The sequence below is a fragment of the Aplysia californica genome, unplaced genomic scaffold (assembly GCF_000002075.1).
Source record: "Aplysia californica isolate F4 #8 unplaced genomic scaffold, AplCal3.0 scaffold00011, whole genome shotgun sequence".
NCBI lineage: Eukaryota > Metazoa > Mollusca > Gastropoda > Aplysiida > Aplysiidae > Aplysia > Aplysia californica.
The window spans coordinates 2,131,237-2,151,792 of NW_004797281.1; the positions used below are offsets into that span (position 1 = coordinate 2,131,237).

Sequence of the window (20,556 nt, forward strand, 5' to 3'; positions counted from 1 at the left end):
CCCCCCCTTTGCGGGTTTTTGGGTGTTTTTTTCAATATTACAATGGCACTGTCCAAGAGGACCACCTGTCTAATATGACTACTTTCCTCCTCGACAATGGGAAGTCATCTTGGACATGTTCAACTTTATGCTCTTCCATTCCATTTCATTTTAGCCTTATTCACAGAGGAGCTGTAAGAAGACTTCTCAATATCTTCTCAGCCCTCCACAAATCTTCATAGCATCTAGATCTAGTCAATATTTAAAAAGTAAGGCAATCACACTCATCAACAGGTGTAGTCCAAAAATAGTAACAGCAAACACCAAGAAGAACAATCCGGGAACTCTGCTTCTCTATTGTAGCCTACATTAAGGAACAGAAACCTGTACAGTAACAGTGGCGCAAAATTTGATCAACAGAAGGAGTCCGAGTAGAACAGAATTAAACTGACACAAAGACAGCCATTTAAGAGAAAGAAAAGATACATCAGACTGTAGAAGAAAGAAAAAAACAAGCTTGTTCGACCACCTTTTTTTAATTGTTGTTAGCAAAAGAATCAATATTTGTACCCTTTTCTGTAAAAAACTTTATTGATTTTAAGGGATTTTTTCAACAGTAGTCGGATGCAAATAACAACAACAAAAACATGTGACAGAAAATTTAATTGTGTAATCACGTTACTACAAAAGTCTTATTTTTTTTTAATGTAATTTAGTTTCTTGAACTGTATCATTGAGTTCACAAGAAGGACCTTCCAGTGGCATCCTCTGCCCATAACACTCTGTATGGAAAAGTAACAAGAAGATTCACTTCTTGGTCATCATCTCACAAAAGTGAAAGACATACAAAACTAAATCCAACGTACCGACGGAGTCCCCAGCTCCTTTTCAAAATCTTCGTCTATGTAACCGTCGGGGGTGATGGCCCCACCTCGGAATGCTCCGCCCTCTGCATCTTTGGCCAGTTCTGGAGATAAGAAAAATACAAAAAACATATGAATACATTATCGTTACCTTGACATCTCAAAAAGAGTGAGCACCACAGTTATCACGTAACTTATTGTTAAATGTATTTGTATTTATAGCAAGCAACCTGAAAATTTCATATGAAAAGTTTACAACAATAGTAAGTGACACATTCTTACATCTGTAAACATACAAACGAACACATGAACAGGTGTACTTGCTTACTTGAGTATGCACAATTCATAACCACAGAATAAAACTTGTATATCCACTGGATCAATAAAAATATTACAAATAAAAAAAACAAAGAATTAAAAATAAGTAGGACCAGGCAGTGGCACCCTCAAACACAAACGTTAACTTTAGCACAATACAAGCACATGTGTACCCAAACACGCACACACCCAGACAATTACAACAACAAAAAACTAATTTCAAAACAAAACGTCGCACAACTCTGGTCAGACGGAAAATGTTTAACACCCTGAGCTAAAGATATAAATTACATGGATAAAGCTGGGTAACAAGATATTGAGGAGGAGGAAGAGAAAGAGGAGGAGGAGGGAGTGGCCATATTCTCCAGAATGAGGGTGGTGTTTGCTACGGTGGAGAGAGTGTGTAGTTCCTCTCCAACCATTGCGTTGTGCTGTCATTAGCTGGGGTATTAGGTGTTTGGTCTAGTTCTCTGTAACAACTGAGATGCTTGTTTGAGTAGGGAGTGTTTTACACTACTTATTTCTGCTGCAATACAATCTTCACCTGTATTTCTAGTGACCATCTGGACAGTTGACGTACATAACTGATTTAGGAAATAAATAAAACTTTTAATTATTCCTTTTTCTCCTCATCCTTAACTCATCTCTCCTTCTCTCTCTCCCTCCCTCTCCATTGTTCTCTCCCCCTTCCTTCTCTCCGGCTACTTTTCTTCCACTCCATGATATACTTCCCTATCATATGAATCATCCAAGTTTCTAAAAATACATAAGTACACATAAATAATAATAATAATATTTATAATAATTGCATTTATACAGGTCATATCCATGCTCAAAGGCATGCTCTATGTGTTTTATAAATGTTATTACCCCAGCAGACCCTAGATAGAACACTCAGAAACATTCTCAGCTTCCCGGGACGCACACTGCAAGCAACCAATTAAGCACTCAATCACTAACAAACTGACAAGACCTTTTGTTAACTATAACTTGGTACCTATTCCCACCTGGGTAAAGTAAAGAAATTTGTCTTTAAAAAATGCAGGCAAAAAACATTCCGAATGGAAATACACGAGTGTGTACACAATTTACATGCTTACATACATAAACGCATGCTACTGACAGGCATAATAACAGACACAAACCTCGCATAACAAACATAACTGACCCACCAGCATGCTGACTAACAACTAAAGCACGCTCCCTGCATAGCCTTATCAACAAAACATCACTTGACAAGACATTTATTGTAAGATCATAAACCTAGCACGGCAACCTTAGAGAGTGAAAAACTATGCAAAGATCTATAAGAACTACTGTTGTAAAAGAGTCATGTGCTGACTTTAAAAACATTTTTTTGTTAATTAGAAAAAATAAAAAAAGAAATAAAAATCTAGGGTGTTTTCAGCTCTTAAATCAAATTTAGATTTTTTTAAAACTCAATTGCGCTTTACAAAGTTTCACAGTAGTAAAGCTTAGCACTATCTTGAGACAAACTATTAAAAAAATCGAACAAATTTATTACAATATTTTAAATGAAAAACTGATAAGAAAAATACTGTCCAATAAATTCTGGCCCAAGATAATGTCAGTGCAAAATATGTTGAAAGTGCTACAATATTTTAAAGAAGATATAAGGAAGAAAAAAAAGTTTAAAAATATAAAAGTAACACGATGCTCTACAAATGCATAGTTCAATTTAAAAGGGTATATATCTGGGCATGATGATAAAGTATTGTGCTGTGTAAGAGAGAAAAAAATATCATACAGATCTAGGATATTAGTATTAGTACTACCAAGACTATCTTTCTAAAAACTTTTGTCATCCCATCGGCCCCTCTAATCTTGTTTTAGTTTTACAAATTTTAATGTTTTAAGCCCCTATTGACCCAATTTCGATCATTTAGGAGGCAGGCTACTTCATCTAAATTTTAATGTTTTAAGCCCCCATCAACCCAATTTAGATCCACTCAGAAGGATGGTTACTTTGACTTAGCTTGCAAAGCCGAGAAGGATGCAACATTCCAGCAGATGGAGACACTCGATAAAAAATTTCCTAAATAGAGATTCAAACTCACATCTGCAACATGAAACCATGAAGAGCTTAACTATTACACCACAGACGCTACTAGTCACTGCAGCCTTGATTTGTTCAAGAAAACACAGAAAAAAATAAAATGCATGTATGCTTAAAAGACCAATTAGTACTTAAGGAACCCTCAACAGTTGCATTTATAATTGAAGGGGGGGGGGGGGAGGGGGCAGGGAGCAAACTTCGGTCATGTCATTCAGATTCAGAGGCCATAGCATGATTCAGTACATCAGAAGAAGAGGGAAAAGATTAGTTTGTTTCATTCTACAGCGAAAGACACTGTCAGAGTTATTGTATGCCGATGTTAAAGAAAGTTACACTAAACAACGACTATTATTTATCTACACCAAAAGACTGTCAGTTATTATTATGCTGGCGTTAAGGAAAGTTACACTAATCAATGACTATTATTTATTTAAGTCCAGAGATTACAGCTACAAAATGTGAGAAAAGGGTAAGAAGTAGATAGGACCAACCATCAACAGGCTCCAAACATACACCTATAAGATGGGTAGAGAAGAGAATATTTGTTTAGTAGACAGTGGAACAAGAATTTGCACCTTTCTGATGCTCTTTTAATTCTAACACACTCTATCCAGTTAAGACAAACACTACCAAAAAATTCACATGAAATAAATAAGAAACACAGTTGGAAATAATGTCATTAAAATTTAAGAAAATTGTATTCTGCACTCCAGGCAGTCACTCTCGTACTCTCTCTAGAAAAACAACTGAAAAAAAAATATTCACGGGCCGCAATTTTAGGTGCAAATAAAGCATCAATGACAAATTGTCAAACTTATCCCTTCCGTGGCACAAGTAGAGTTCAATTAATTGAATTGAGGCTGTTTTTGGCGAGCTATCCATTCAAATCATCAACAACTCAAATGTCTCACACATGCTCCACTCAATGGCATAGCGATCTGCAACTTTATAAATCACAGTATCAGACTGAACTGTTTCAAAAGGGAGTCCTAAGCAGTAAAAAACCCTAAGGAGATACATTTGACATGAAAATATTATTTACAACCGTCAGGTTTCATCATTTGTACAGAGAAGAATCTTGATAGAATCAGCGCTGAGAAAAAGTCAAATATGAACAAAAGAAGGGAAGTAAAGAAGTAGGACCTACAAGTGGCACCCTTCGATTACTATTACACACAGAGCCAATGAGAACAATAGAGGGATACAGACCAAGCTGAACCTATCATCAACACCCTCCAACCACCCACAACTGGAACAACAAATACGACCTTCACGTATATATCGCTATTCAAGGAACAGCATCAAACAGCTGAAGCCCCAGTTCTACACCACCGGGTCGTAAAGTGCTAGACACCACCCATTAATATTCTTTACAACCACGGTTACGGTAGCACACTGCAGTTTTAGTTTTTTAGTAAGAATTTTTTGGCACTTGCAACACAAAATGGTCATTAAGTGCTGACGATTACAAGTGTTAAGAGAAAGTAACATACACAGAAAAGAAAGAAGAGAGATAAGGACAATAGAATTTTCAGCAGTTAAGAAGGAGCAAACCACACCACAGCACCCGCCAACCACCCACGCACATTGCAGCACACATCCAGACACAACAAGAAAAAAAACTATGAATTAAAAAAATCTGTGAGGGTGCTCAGAGCAAACTGCTTCATTCCACCAGGCTTGTACTGAAATATATGTGGCCATGCACGATATGAACGATGACAAGGTCCTTTCCAGAACCCATACAGTCTGTTAGCTATCATAAGATGCATTAGTTGTCATATAAATTCTAGGAGCTATCATACATTGTATTAGGTATCCTACATTCCGTTAGCTATCACTTACGCACACGACGCATGCATGAAACCATGCCTAGCTTACATGGAGTATATAATTTGATACGAGTTTTAAATGATACTGGAGGTATCATTACTATTTATGAGTACTTGTAACTATTTCCAAAACAGACAACATTCCCCTTATTGGCATGAACTTTACAGCTAACAGTTGCTTGTGCTATCTCTGTAAAAGTGTAAGTGATTCAGTTCCCATTTCCTTTCTGCCACAAAATATGGCCAAATATCTCATTCCCTCATCCAATAACCTGCAGTTTCTATCAACCCAATCGCCTCTATTACAGCAATGTCAACAGACACACATACATGAAAGGTCCCCTTTCAAAACCCAAGAAAAACATTTTGAGATAGTGCCAAAGAGCAGTTGAAGTTGCACTCAAATTAACTAGTTATAATTTTAATTTCAACACTCTTGGGAGGTGAGAAAAACACATTTTTGTTTATAAAATCCCTAGTATACAATTCAACTGACCATAAGCAAATATAAAAGTGAAAGAGTTCCTCTCTATCCTGATTTCTGACAAAATTTCAAAGCTTCCCTTATATAATTCAAAAAACAAAATAGAAATTAATATAGATCAATAAATTTTTCCATTGACGGGAAAATGTTTTAAAAAAATAAGAATCTTATCAGTGATCACTCCTTCAGAGATTTAAAAAAGTTTCACTTCTTCAAATTTCTCCAAAAAGACAAGAGACAAAACTGGTTGGTCTTCGGCACATATTATTGTGCAATAGAAATTCCCTTCTACCAAAATTTAGCAAAAAGTAAACCTAAGCCCATCAAATATAGGAGGGAGATTCGTTCATTGTCTATACCAACAAGAAGAGAATATCATTTCGAGTGTCATCCGATATAAATTCAATATGCACAGCTTAAGCATCATACACCAGAGAGAAGTAACACCAGTAAGAGCTCTTCGTGCCGAACATGCATTCAGAGATCATGACATGCTCAGCATATCTAAAGTTAAGTTTGCACGGCAATCCAAATGATCTATGTGACAAGATTAGAGAAGATTTTTTAAAACAGTGTAGACAGTTATTCAACTACTCGGGTCTGCATGATCGGGTCGAGGTGGGAAATCGGACAGGCCACAGTACACTTCTCAAACTGAAATTGACAAAAAACAACCTTTGACCTTTGCTTGATTAAGCACCGTTCGCTAATAGCAACTACCAAAATATTACATTCTGCAGAACTGTTTAGACAAAATGAACAGCACATTTAGTCAGACCTACTCAAGGCTCCTTTGATGAAAGGAATAATGATTTGAGTGCCTACTTGATCCTGATGCTTTTAGCACTATTATCCTAATTTTGTTATTGTTATTACTTTTGTCATAGTTATCAATATTACCATCATTATTATTAATCTTACTTCATTATTGAGGTCAAAATGAAATATCACATGAGTTTCCAACCTTAACTTTAATATCTTGGAAGCCAACATTTCCTTGAGAACTGGTATGGACTAAGATTCATAAAAACAAATGCAGTCTGATGTCAGGAGATTAAATTTAATGCACACTGTGCAAAAGAAAAGGCATTAACTCAATGAAATCTCATCACCATTATGCAGACCCTACAATACCGGAGGTGGGGGGGTGGAGTAGGGGGTAGGGGGTGTCAGATAAGTGTCTACCACTCTTAATAAGTTGTAGTATCAGCCAGCCAGAAAGATGCACCAAAACTCAGTGTGCGATATGCCCTTGGTAAAGGGGGTTACGTAAGTAGCTGCATACTCCAGCACGTTCTCTTACCAACATCCCAGGGCAGTGAGGGAATGTGAGCGTACGGGCTGCAGAAATCAGCCGGGCCTTCAAAACAACAAACGTAACCAATCATAGATAAGCACTTTATGACATAAGTAACAAAAGAAAAGAACATCTATCAAACTTCTACTTCTACTCTCTACAACTTAATAAGATGAACAAATAAGTAAACAAAATGTGATGTATTCTTACGAACAACAAAGTGCACAGCTAGGCTCTCAGTGGAGTTACAGAAAAGTACATCTAACAATAAAACAAAACATGAGACATCAAGATAACTAATGGGTGCTAAGAATTCTGAGCAATACTGAAAATTTCCAGTAGTCAGATGAACTTCCTGCCAGAAAACAACAAATGTGAAACATACATTTGCTTCATAAAGAAGTAAGAACAAACAAACAAAATATAAGCTAAAAGACTCACTAATTTACCAAATACTACGAGTAAAAAAAGAGTAATCAAAACAGAAAAGGCTTCTCAATTTTTGGCTACATCTACATTCTGGATCTTTGATTTTGAGCAACAAAACATTTAAATAAGAATTGTTTTAAATAAATGGGTACGTAGACTGAAAGTGAAAAAAGGCATGTATACAGTCGAACCTGTCTAATACCCAGTGCCCATGGGGGATTGACAAACCGATCCCCAGATTCGGGGCCTGAAAACAAATGTATTTGTTCTTTAGGCTGTAAGTCAGGCGATTGGTTTGTGCCATGATGATCGCTTTGTGCCCTCTGTCTGGCTAGCCCCGCTTACCAAACTGAACCGAACCGATCGTGCCAATGAGCACCCCGTAAAAGACTACAACCTACAGTCAGGAGAAAAGTGAACATGTGGTCCTCTTGAAAAATGTCATTTTAATATTTTTTTAAAGCATGGTGGTAGTAGAAAGAGGCCCTTTGTACAGGTGATTGTCTTGGACAAGTGGCCGTTAGAACAGGTTCAACTGTATACCATTATCTTTTGTTCCAAAAAATTATCAAAACACAAAACCAATCAATACTCATGCAAATCTTTTGAGAGGAAGAAATAAATCCAAAATACAATCGTGCTGAAGTTAATGATTCCTTGCACACAAAAAAAAAAAAAGCATGTGAGACTCAAGACAATGAAACCCCATCACAATTAGATAATCGTTTTAACTTATATTTACTACCACTGAACCATTGTCGGAGAAGATTTCTCTTGAATTTTTCAGTCACTGCAGAAGTCGCACGTAAAGTTTTCAAAAGTTATCCACTGCATACATGCAAAATTTTTGGCATCAAAATGGCAAGTGCACTGAAAAAACAAAACATTTATTTTAAGAAGAAATAGTTCTTCTGTACATCGTGTATGGGTTCACTCCCCTATCAACACTATTAGGTTTGTAGGCCTTCTGTTGATAGAATAGTAGTTAACAGATTCTGAAAAAGCAACTCAAAAAATTACAGCAGTCCATCAAAAATAGAAAGCATTCCAAGACTGACAAAAAAAGTGATTTGATTAAAATTTACAAAAGCACACAAACACATGATAGACATCAAGTGTTAAAGATTTGGCAAACTGGTTGAGCGGAACGCAAGACAAGAAGAGAACGAAATTTAAAATCAGTCATCCATGCCATCGACAAACATAAAATTTCGTTTTGAAAAACACAAAGTGAAGACTTAAGTTTACAGGAAGTTCGCCCTGTAACGTTGCCCCCCCCCCCCCCCCCCAGGAACAGATTAGAATATGAATAACATTGAAATAAATAGAAAGAGAAGATCACACCAGGCTCTCCTCCCCCCACCTCCCCCACACCCTGCTCTAACCGAAAAACAGAGCAGTGTTGAAACTTGAAACGCATACACAGACACAGCCAATATATCACTTTCACACACACACACACATAAATATTCATTGTTCACCAAAAAAAATCCACATGCACATCCCCATGCAGACAAATACACAAAAAATACACTTATATCACAAAAATAGATATGTCCTTTTCCCAAACTGTCAAATATGCTTAAGACATGTTTAACATGTTTGTTTGAATGGAGAAATAGACTGTATGTTTTTTATAATTCAAAGTATTTATATAAGTACAGCGCCCCCACCAATAAGATCCCAGCTTTCAAACCTTCTTAAGTCACCAAGTCGAGAAATGAGTGGACTTGAAGAGAAGACTTTGGCACAAATATGACTAGAGATAAGATCAGACTTGCTTAGGCCTTTGAACTGCTTTATAAGAGTTTTTTACAACCATTATAACCGAGCCCCTCAGACCTGCAATATTATTTTTTTAAACCACGGAAGACAATTTTATTTTTTGGGCTTATTACCACAAACATGCTTTATAAGTGGCAATACAACAGAATCAACAGAAAAGTTCATTTGAAAACCTATACCAAAATGTTTGTGTCACACTGACATTGGAACATTTCATACAGCTATCGAGGATAAAATGCTTTGTTGAGAGTAAGCATTCAGGAATAACGGGAATATGGGTACCTTTATCTCAAAACGCTCCGCCACCATATGTGCACTAATAAGTTACAAGCGAAAGAAATGACAAAAGCAACAACAACAAAAAATCCTTAAAAGGCATCTACACAAAAGAATTTGAGCACAAGCAGAAAAGTCTGACTCATGCTTGCTGGGAGATGATGTTGTTGTTGTTACTGTTGTTGTTGCTGCTGCTGCTACTGAGTTAATAGACATATGAGTTACGTCGGTCATCCCAATAATTGGTTAATTTCATTGAAGAAGATTGCGAAAACTGTAACACTGGAAAGTAAGAAGACACTGTTAAGCAGGCAATTCAGCTCCCTCCAAGACATAGTAGAGCAGCAAGCTAAGAGCTTTGAATGGTACAGCCTGCTCCAACTGCCACCTGTCCAAGAATACCACCTGTACAAACAACCATTTCCCAATTCCCCCATGTCTTTTTTTCTACATCATTCATAATAACACAGTTCAAGACGTCCACCCGTTTAAGATTACCACTTTTCTCCTCAACAATGGGTGGGCGTCTTGGACAATTTAAACTGTACTGTATTTTTCTATTTAAAGCGCATTTTACAGCCCCATTTCATCTAGAAATAAAACCCAACGACCCACAACCCTTTGCATCACATACATGTAATTGCTTACAGTTGCACTTCCGTAGTATTATAATAAATATGACAGTAGAAAACGCTACAATGGTAAGCCATGCATTCTAAATGGGAACACACAGAAAAATCTTCTATTTGCACAACAATATTGCCGCAAATAGAACATTTTTTGACTCTATGGTCCCCAAGAAGTTGACTGAAAAACAATATAGCAACACAAGTACAACATAAAGAACAAACCAGAAAATTTCAGAATAAAAAGACTTTTTTTTTTATGTGCAATGATTTTGTGAACATCATTGGCACACTGATGTAAAAAAAACAAAAAACAAACAAAGTGTAACTTACAGTACAGAAGTGTCAAAAGTTAATTTGAAATAAATCTAAAGGCATGAACAAAATGAACAGGTAGTAAAAGCCAACACCCACAACTATGCACTGTTATGCATGTTCTCTGCTTTACCTTCTTCTAACTCCGCCTCCAGTTCCGCTGAGAGCATTGGCAAAATAAAAGAACAGTTTTTACACAATGGAAAAAAGAAGATCAAGTCAAGACTGCAAGACAGAACTGCAAGTCAAATAATGGCACACGTTTCAAGCAAATCTGTTGACAAAACTGAAGTTTAACTTCAGAGAAACAAAAAAAACATAAAATAATTAATCTATAGAAAAGGAATAGATTTTGATCAAATTGGCATTAAAAGTCAGATGAGTGCCAACTCTTACGTATGAAGCAAAACAGATCAAAAGAGCCTAAGACTAAGCTTGTAGAACACAGATGGAAAAAACTGAAACAGAAAATATGAAAAGGAAATGTTTTTCTCTATAACTGAACGCTCCCACAATCTCTTCCACATTCTTAAAGGATTAGAACACAACAGGCTAACTCATCTTTTTTTAACTATTTCAAGAAACTAACTTTTTCCCCCTCGTAACAGGGAAGTTTAAAATCAGTCAAATGAATTGTTTAAAATCTCAGACCAGTCCTGAGCTTCCCATTGTTCTAGGTCACTGAAATCCCTCTGGTCTTCAACCCAGGACAGTCCATCAATTCCAAAGTACAAGTCAAAACAAAAATCTGTTCATAGTCACCTTCTTTCGTGGCAGACAACTCTGTCCCATCCTCATCAAATTCTAACTCAGGCTCATCCGTGCTTGTAAAGTCCAGATCTTGCAGGTTCCGTGGCCTTGAGTCACCTGCAAAGAAAACAGAAAAGTCAGAAAAGTCAGAAAAGTAACATGACTGTGCGAAATAAGACTTGCGGTCAAATTCAATACACTCCTCCTATGACATTTTGCTTCCTTTAGTCAACAAAACTGTACACACATAACACATATAAGTAGAGATGTAATGACACAACACAGAATGATTATACTTCAACATTCACGCTACAGGAGGCATGGGCTCTACTCCATCAGATTAAAATTGCCAGAATACTTTTGTTCCTAATTTTTCTACAGATGCCAGTGGATACTTTTTGCAGTTTTACTTTGCCCTTTCTTTCATGAATGCAATGTCTTACTTGATATCAGCTGTCCAATTCAAAGGCCAAGGTTCAAAAGCAAGGGTCAACAATAAGGAATTTAAAGACTAGATAGAATGAAAGCAAGCAATATCATACAGGTTGTAACTCAGCATACTATACTCATCCATGGCTTAATCCACTATGAAACTAACTTAAAGAGTTGCACCTCTTGCTTGAGCAGTCAGTCTATTTGTTAACCCTTTACAGACAAGAGAGTCTACATTTCTTACCACAAAAATGTGAGGCTCATGACACAAAATTACACACAGCAAGCCTAGACACTCAAAATGAGAACAACTAATACACATGAAGCTATAGAGAGCACCAAGCACACCTCTGTGATTGGCCCATATATGACATATTTCCATTATCTATTTTTGTCATCTTCCAGGGTTTCCCTCACGAGTCGACTAGATCTATCACCCTTTATTATTATTCATCGGAATGCCGGTGACAACGTTACAAAAAATAGAAAAGCAGCGTGTTGTAAACTACTATTACCAAATCGTCTGTAATTTAATTCAGTTAATATAATTATAGATGCATTATCAATATGTATCAGTTATACCGATAAACTCTGATATCATGAAGGATGAGGTCGAAAAAAAATTTGTTCAGTGGGATGTTATGGGGCGAATTCCAAAACTAGCGACCACTATGAAACAAATTAGAATAGAGGGTTAGGGTTTGGGGTAGGGTTAGGGGTAGTGGCAGGGTTTGGGGTAGGGGTATGGTTAAGATTTGGGGTAGGGGAAGGGTTAGGGTAGGGGTAAGGGATTGGGCCAGGGTTAGGGTTTATTCTATATTGTGTTTGTTGGGGTGGTCGCTAGTTACGGAAGTTCTTCCGATGTTATGACCTATTGAAGATGAAAAATGACAATGTTACAAGGTCACAGATTAGTGACTGAACAAAAAGAAGAGACAATAGTACAAAAGTTCCCATTTTAAAAAATCAACAAAATAACAACAATAAAAACAACTTGAGGTCAACTCACGAGGGAAGCCCCGGAAGACGACAAAAATAGATTGCAGAATTAAGTTATCTATATCTGGGACAATCAAAGAGGTGTGCTAGGTGCTCTGTATGTCCATAGCTTCACTTCATGTAACTACTACTCACCAGCAGCCAGGAATTTACTGGAACCAGTGCTTGCCATGTTCATACACTCTCTGAAAATGAAAAAAAAAGCAAGTCGTTGATATCTATTGAAATTAATTAAGAGAGATTATAAATTCAGATACTAACAGTATTATGATGATCTCTAATATCTCACCACCAGTAACCATCATCTGCTAGACACAGCTCTTTCCCTTTATACCCCTAAATCTATCATTTCTGATAACCATCATCTGCTAGACACAGCTCTTTCCCTTTATACGGGACCCCTAAATCTATCATTTCTGAGCTGAGACAGTGTCCAGTCCAGCTCACTAGATTAGATCTAGTCCATAGGATGGAGCAGCTTCTTCCTGGTTTAGACATCTAAACTCTAAACCTAAATCCCAAATCATTATTAAATATTTTAAATATTTAAACATTTAGATCTAAATCTAGTTTAAATACAAGCCTGTAGCTATGCATACGGCCCTCAAGCGTACAGCCCTCCCTCCTGTACGGCCCTTAGATTTAGATAGAAGTAAGCTCACGGCCTTGATAATCGCTCAGCTGGACAGCGTCACTTTATCGATCGATATCTTGGCCAAGACAAAGATCATGTATAACAAGATAGTTCACCCCTCTATAACTGAGCCAATTTTTAAAAAGTGTCCTCAATATTCGGTGGCGCCCTCTCCGAAAAAGTGCAGACTTTGCGATCAGAGTTACCCTTCTTGGGTGAAAATATAATAAAAGTGAAACGAACAAACTGGGCTGGTGAAACGAAAGAAAGCTTCAAAACAAAGACTGCAGCGTCATCTGAACCAATGTGCAGACTTCCGCTGACACTTTTTTGGCTGAGTGAACTATTTTGTTATAATGTACGATCCTTGCTCTACGAGGTCAAGACAACTTGCAAAGTCATTGGTCACTATTTATAACATCGACCTGTAATATCTATGTCATTTTCAATATATATAATAAGGAATGCTGAAATTTTCCATTGAAAAAAGGTCACGTCTATAGCCCTTTATAGCTGCGCACCAATCGAAGTCGGTCATCACTATAAAGGGCCTGCGCGCTTCCAGGGTTTAAGTTTGTCTTCTTGTAGTGTCTGGTTTGATAGTTTATATATGTGCCACTTTCAAAGACTAGCTTTTATGTGAAGTGGAGGGCCGTACACATAGCCTCGATGTTATGCGTACGGGACGGACGTACGCATAGCCACTTCATAAATACAAAAAGAAGCTCTGTGTCTGTGTAACTTAGGCACAGTAGGCCTGTAGTTATAGTCCTGAGGAAGGAAGTCCAACTCTAACAGCCCATGACATTGAATGCTCAGGGTAACAATTCTACAACAAAAGAATGGCATACAACTGAAAATAACTCATACACTGGCCGTGACAAGCCACTGCCACCAGCTCACAAACTTACATGATTGGTTTTAGGGTTAATCTACAGCCCACAGTTACAACACCAGCAACCTAAAACCACCAACAACAGTAACAGCAAGAGAAAGAGTAGATAGCCTAAACAATTTTTCAGGTAGAACAAGCCAAGGATTAAAAGAGGTGGTTGTTTCATGTCTTACGACAGCTAGGACAAACAATGAGAAGAAATTGGTCTTAGTTGAAATCAGATGGGATAATAATAGGCCTAGATCTAGATTCTAGATCTACATCTAGATTCTTGATATCTAGATCTAAATCTAGAATAGATCTAATCATTATAACAACAATGACAATGGAACATGAATTCAACGATTATTATGAATTATGGGTGGGAGTACGAACATCAGAATTGTCGTTAGTCTATAAATAGTTTGGTATGGTGTCTTGTCGAACAATCCCACTCATACGTAGTCAGTCAACTCACCACTCATTCCAGAGTAAAATCTACGAGTAAAATAATCAAATAATATTTTTTTAATTTTAACTGCTGATCACAAAACAGTTGAACATCGGTCATTCAACTCATAGTTTGTCAACACAGAGACGGAACTAACTGATTTGTCACCGGAAGCGAGCCCACTGTTAATTTTCGCTCACGAGAGAGGAACTAGAGGGAGGCAATTCAAACTCCCACAAATTTATTATTAACCCCTTTGATTTGAAGTTGTAGGCTACTTTTGGAGCACGAACAACGTCTTTCTATAGAGACAAGGGGAAAACGCCCTTATCGAGTTAACAGTGTGGATTTTAAAAAATATTTAGGCCTAGTAATAATCGGTAATTCGTTGTTGTTTCCAAACTTCAAAAATTTCTCCGTTAAAACCTCCTTTAAAAAATGTTAAATACGACGCGGTGTATTAGTTAATTTAATTGTTGGAGGCTAATTTTAGTTTAGGCAGTCTTTTTTTTAGAATTATCTGGGGGGGAATGGGGGGGGGGATCTTATTGGATCTTTAATCTCGTTTGGCTCTCATAATCCTGCTGCTTATGAAGTAGGGGAGGAGAGGTTGCTTGTTTGGTCGTTTTTCTTTTAGTGATTGTATATAGATATCCTCATTGTAGGGATATAATGATCTAGTAAAGGTATGAAATTTAGACTAATTGTAATTGTTACTAATGATGTTCATTTAATTCAAAGTGAATAAAAGTTAGACGAAAATGAAGAGAAGCGAATGGAGAATTTGGAGTTTGGAGATGGTATGCAAGATAGGGAAGCTTGAGAAAGTGGGTCAATGCTATTGCTGTTGTTGAGGTGTGGGGGCCGTGACCTAAATGTATACGTACATCATTTTATTTATTTTAAACATAGATTAATGTAGTAGGCCTGTATTCTTGCAAGTTTTTGAAATCCACAATGGAAGCTATAACTTGAAAAAAAATTAATAACGCAATCGGTACGACGGAAAAATGTCATTGCCATTTTGACAAATCTAGATTCTATAGTCTGTCTTAACAAATCAGTATCTAAAATAAACCCATCTTATTGGGGATTTTGAGACACCGCGCGCACCTTCTCTTAGCTGGGATGGGTTTTTGATCAGAAGGGTTAACTTCCACATCATAAAACAAGGGTGAGTGCGAGGGCTATTGTTATCAATATCGGGAGGGTGGAAAAGCCGTCCTCATTGTGTCTATATGAACACTGAGTCGATGTCTTTTCTGTGTTATACTCCATAAACAAAAGTAGGGGCAGTGCATGCTGTAACACCTGTATGGCGTGCTTGAAATTCTTTTACATGAAGAATGCAGACTGTGCGCTATGACGTAATGCGCTGATGTCATGAATGAAGGCAAAGATTTGAAAACGAGGCCATGAACTTTCAATACACGTCTCTTGACATGTTTGTATTGTGATTTCAAAGAAGTGCCGCCTGCACTTCAAAGACGAGTCAAGCGACGACAAAATCGACGACAGGATGCATTATCACACAGATATGATTTGAACAGATATCTGGGCCGGCGTTCAGGCCAATTGTTCTCGAAGTACTGGACTGATATTTTGTGCGTTTATTTTCTTGAAAATTTAGATGCAGTGGACGGTCTGCGAAACCAGTGAAAAGTGTTGACGGCGACAGTTCAAAGTCGGGTCGACTTTGCGAACATTCCCAAGCGCGGAGGCAGGTGTTGGCACTTTGAAAAGAGCTGTGTGCTGCATCGACAAAATGACCGCCCCCACTAACCCGATAGAGCACACACCAGATCGTTACACAGGCGGATGTGACCCCAGTCGACTGGAGATTGGATTCTTGATGCTGTGAATTTGGTTTTTAGTTTTAGTACGTTTCGGCAGTTTGAAATATTTGTTGTGTTGTGTTATAATTATCTTACAGAGTTACAGTTACAGCCGGACGAAGATTTTTTCAAACATCTCTGGATAGTAGGCCCTACAGAGTTAGATCTAGAATCTATATTTACACAAAGTGATTATTCTGATCTGAATGGAATGTCAAGTAGTACACCAAAATAACTGACTGAATACTGAAGCGATTTCTTCCCTTTGAGTTTGAGGTGAGGAATACTAAAACAGTCAGCTGAAACTGATACTAGGCCTATTTGTGAACCATTATTGTTGGCATTCATTAATTATTGATCTAGATCTAGACTCTAGATCTAGAATCTAAATAGAACAAAAGATAATCTTGGCCAGGGGGATTTTGTCTATCTTTGTCTTTGTAAACCTCGAATCAGACTCAGAGCATCATCACTAAAACCTATTGTCATTGTCGTAAAATAAGAAGGCAAGACCCTGACTGAAAAGACTGATTTTTTTTCTGTTTAGGTTTTAGGCTGTTCTTAATCTAGATCTAGATTTCTAGATCTAGATCTAGAATCTAGAATCTAAGCCTAAATTGAAAGAACAAAAATTGTTTGTTATCCCCATAACTCGTCAGTCTGTTGATCTAGATCTAGACTCATTTTTAACTGTGTTGCTAACAGAATCAATCTTAGGCTAATATTCATATAGCGCTATATCTCTATATATAACATTTAGAAGAGACGTACATGCCCTCTCTATTATATTTATTTTCTTTATTTAGAAATTCTTTTTTTTAAAAGAAGTAGATCTAGATCTAGATCTAGCATAAAAGTAGGACCAAAAATTTGGCTTGATAAAACACACACACACAAAATAGGCCAAGAGTCTGTGGATGAGTAAACTATTGTTTTTTTTAAGAGAACAGGATTTCCTATTTTGTTAAATCAGTGAGAGCCAAATTAGAATCTGTGTATCTTTTATAGAGATTGAAGATTTTAAAAATGTAGGCATAGCCTGATGAATGTGGGTTCTGATTTCCTCAGCATTCAGATTTTACCCAAAAGACTGTGAAAATGGCATCAAGCTCAGTGAGCCAAGAGAGCTTGGACATGGATGATTTTGACAATACAGCTCGTCGAAATCGAATTCGAGTTCATAGAGGTCACAGTGGGCGTGGTTCTCTTCCGTACCGAACACTGCCAGATCGGGGTGATGGTGTTGATCAAGACAGAGAAGGTCGAGGAGGAGACCACCACAACGGAGACGTGGGAGATGGGGGAGGAGGGGGTCTTGGTTTGTCATCACATAGTCACCTCCCGGGTGATCATGAATCTCCGACTAGAGGAGCAGCAGCTCGACTAAAGGACAAACGAAGCAGAGCTAACCACATGAAGGGAAAACTGCCAAAAGACAAACGCAAATTGAGAGAGAAGAGAAGAAGCACTGGTGTTGTTCACTGCATGCCGTCTACTGAGGTAAGTTTCCTTAGTAGTTTAGAGGGGATTTTTTTTACACATCATATCTTACATAAAGTTCTAGTTACTGCTACCTTTTCAGGTTATGATGAGTGCAGTGGAACCAAAAATGGTTTCTCTAGGTCTTGAAGTGTTTGTTAGAAGATTTGCTGACTGTTTTCACACACAGGTTCTCCTCATCCTCCTCCTCCTCCTCCTCCTCATCCTTCAGATTCTTCTTCTTCGAGCAGATTAGAATCTCTTCCTCAGATTCTTCTTCAGATTCTTCTTTCCTCCTCTTCAGATTCTTCTTTGTGTACCCCTCTTAGATCTCAGGGGTAGTCGAATGCTGGTTCTTCTACCTGTGCTGCAGTGCTACTGATTTTTACACACATGGTCACTTTTAAGGACCAATCTTTTATAACCTTCACCAAAAGTGGGCATTGCCCTCTACCTATAGGAGAAGTTTGGTTTCATTGGTGTGTTTTATAATATTTGTTTGGTTATAGAGAAAACTCTCCTTGTCTTGTTTTAAAGAAACTGAACAAGGGGCAAAAACTTTGCCTTCAATTTTCTCAAAACATTTTACGGGATAGCCCCCTTTTGCTTAAAAAGCAACCATATGTGACTAGCTTTCCTACTTTTCATCGGGCCCCTTGTTCAAGCAAGTAACTCCATCAATGGTTACTTAAAGCCGTTTGTACACAAAGCCTTAGTTACCGTACATGTAAGGATTTCAAATTCCACAGGTTTTTCCCTCTTTACTCCACATTGCATTCCATGTAACACAAAATTTGCTCAACATGGAGAAATTCTCTGTTCACTGTAAAAATGGTTACGTCAGGGTTCTGCTGTAATACCAACATTTTTTTGAGGTTGTGGGGAGAAGTCTTTGCCCCCGTTTAGTTTATTTTTAAATCTGACAGGCAGTGTGTACAGTCCCAACCAGTACAATTTTCTATCATGTTGTATTCCTTGCATATGATATTACAAAAAGGTTTAGAAAATAATGTCAGTAGTTGAATAGAGTCTTCTAATACTTCTTCTGTCTTCTGGCTGGGAGACCCCTCCCTTAGAATATTTATGGTGTTTATATTGATATTTTAAAAAGGGAAGTCATCAATAGCTCACCACCGGGATTTTTTAATTTTTTTGTAAATATATCAAACCGGCTGTTTGCAAGACTGGCTTTGTTTTGTACATGATCATTTGAGTCGTTCTGAAGTGCAGACAGCTGTGTGTTATTCATGGTGATTGTGCACATTTTGTATTCTCATTTCTTTCAATTATATTGTCACGTGTGTATGAAAGTGGCCTTTTGTTCACAAACTTCATTGAACTTCCTTCATCTGACAGAGTACCGGTGACTCTCTTGATGATGAAGATGATGATGAGGATGTAAGTCATGACACGAAAAGAAACACAACATTCAATGAAGGAGGCAGCGCTGGTCACCATCATCACCAGACTTTGTATGAGGTAAGATGTCAATGTGTGTTTGTTTTGGATGTTTGTTTCTGTTCTTCGTGAATTTCAAAGTCGTAGTATGGGAATTTCGTGATAGAAAAGTTTTGGCACTGGTCCATTTTGAGTTTACTGGAAGTCCGTCTGAATGACCACAGTCTACCCCGATAATGCATTCTTCCATATTGCAAGGCCTGCACAGGGTAATTTTATCACTCCTACACCCTTTACGCAACTAGGGAAAATCTTTAGTAAACTGTGGATGGTAGTAGACTAGAAGACGGTAAAGTAGAACAGGAATATTGCAGTTGACCATAACATGGACCGGCACCAAATTGTGTTTAAAAATATTAAGAACACACTGTTTTTCTTTCTTCCTCTGCCAGTGGTTTTTTATTGGGGGGGGGGTGCAGTCAAATGTTGAAATTTCTACTTCGAGAATGGGCTATAGTTTGGATGATTTTATTGCACAATTTTGGGTGGGGGTGTGTGTGCTGGAGGGGCATAACTTCATTTAAGCATTTTGGATCCGCAGGTGTCTCATTGAAACATGCACGAAGTCGTTTATTTTATAACAGCGTTTGGTTCGTGACAGAATTTTATAAGAATAATATGATGTAGGATGTCCGGGTGAATGTTGTCATGGTGAAATTGATTGTGGTTGTCCTCACTTTGCCTCTCACGCACTACAACTTTTCTGTCAAAAACTTAGAGGGGGAAAAAATCTTTCAAATTGAAAATTGTTCTCAGGTGCTGAGGTATTTTAGATTGATGCTTTTCATCTTCTTCATGTGACGTCAACTATTTCCCTGACCAGCTTTTTGAGGGAAGTAAAGGGGTTGGGAGATAGAAAGTCGGTTGTGTCTTATCTTGGCTGTTGTTCACTATCTTGCGTTGAATTCCTAAGAGGCCTGTGTGTGAGGGGTTTTGTATGATGAACTGATGTTTTCACTTTAGTCTGTGCAATATTAAGAGTAAAGGTCTTGATTTGTCATTTGAAACTGGATAGGCTTTCATATCAGAATCGATACTGTGGTTTTAATTTTCATTTCAACACTGTAAAATTATTCATTCATCCCTCAAGTTCTCCGATTTTTACATCTACCACCATAAGAGGTCAGAGTTGGGTGCATACATAGAGAACCTTAGACAGCCTGTAAAATAATCTAGAGTCGAGAACAGCCTGTTGGGGATTCGACCCAGGGTTATCAACTCAAAAGTCAAGATGAAGGGTAATATGTACTGAGCTAATATGGAAATTAGTTGGGGAAGGGGTGTGGTGTATGGGGGAAAGGAGAGGATAAAAGGAGGACTTGGTTAAATGCTGAATTTGCTGAAAGTGTGTGTGTTTGTTTGA

The 20,556-nt window shown here is 37.6% G+C and overlaps 2 protein-coding genes across 5 annotated transcripts in view; one reads left to right on the top strand and one right to left on the bottom strand.

The window, feature by feature from the left end:
- LOC101851091 (rho GTPase-activating protein 8) overlaps positions 1-14,619 on the bottom strand; it is a 63,866-nt gene extending 49,247 nt beyond the window's left edge. The window contains exons 1-6 of one of the 4 annotated variants that reach the window (XM_005089985.3): positions 14,449-14,619; positions 12,598-12,647; positions 11,044-11,148; positions 10,415-10,441; positions 6,857-6,913; positions 846-946 (exon numbers count right to left, since the gene is read on the bottom strand). In XM_005089985.3, coding sequence (XP_005090042.1) covers positions 846-946; positions 6,857-6,913; positions 10,415-10,441; positions 11,044-11,148; positions 12,598-12,640 — 333 coding nt within the window. In that variant the 5' untranslated portion in view covers positions 12,641-12,647; positions 14,449-14,619. The remainder of the gene's footprint in view (positions 1-845; positions 947-6,856; positions 6,914-10,414; positions 10,442-11,043; positions 11,149-12,597; positions 12,648-14,448) is intronic. The other 3 variants (XM_035970334.1, XM_005089986.3, XM_005089987.3) reach the window with 3 other exon arrangements.
- A 694-nt stretch (positions 14,620-15,313) lies between these two features.
- LOC101852291 (myosin-G heavy chain) overlaps positions 15,314-20,556 on the top strand; it is a gene marked incomplete in the record, with an annotated part of 37,954 nt that continues 32,711 nt past the window's right edge. Inside the window, 3 exon segments of the mRNA XM_005089992.3 lie at positions 15,314-16,532; positions 17,325-17,756; positions 19,092-19,214. Coding sequence (XP_005090049.2) covers positions 17,355-17,756; positions 19,092-19,214 — 525 coding nt within the window.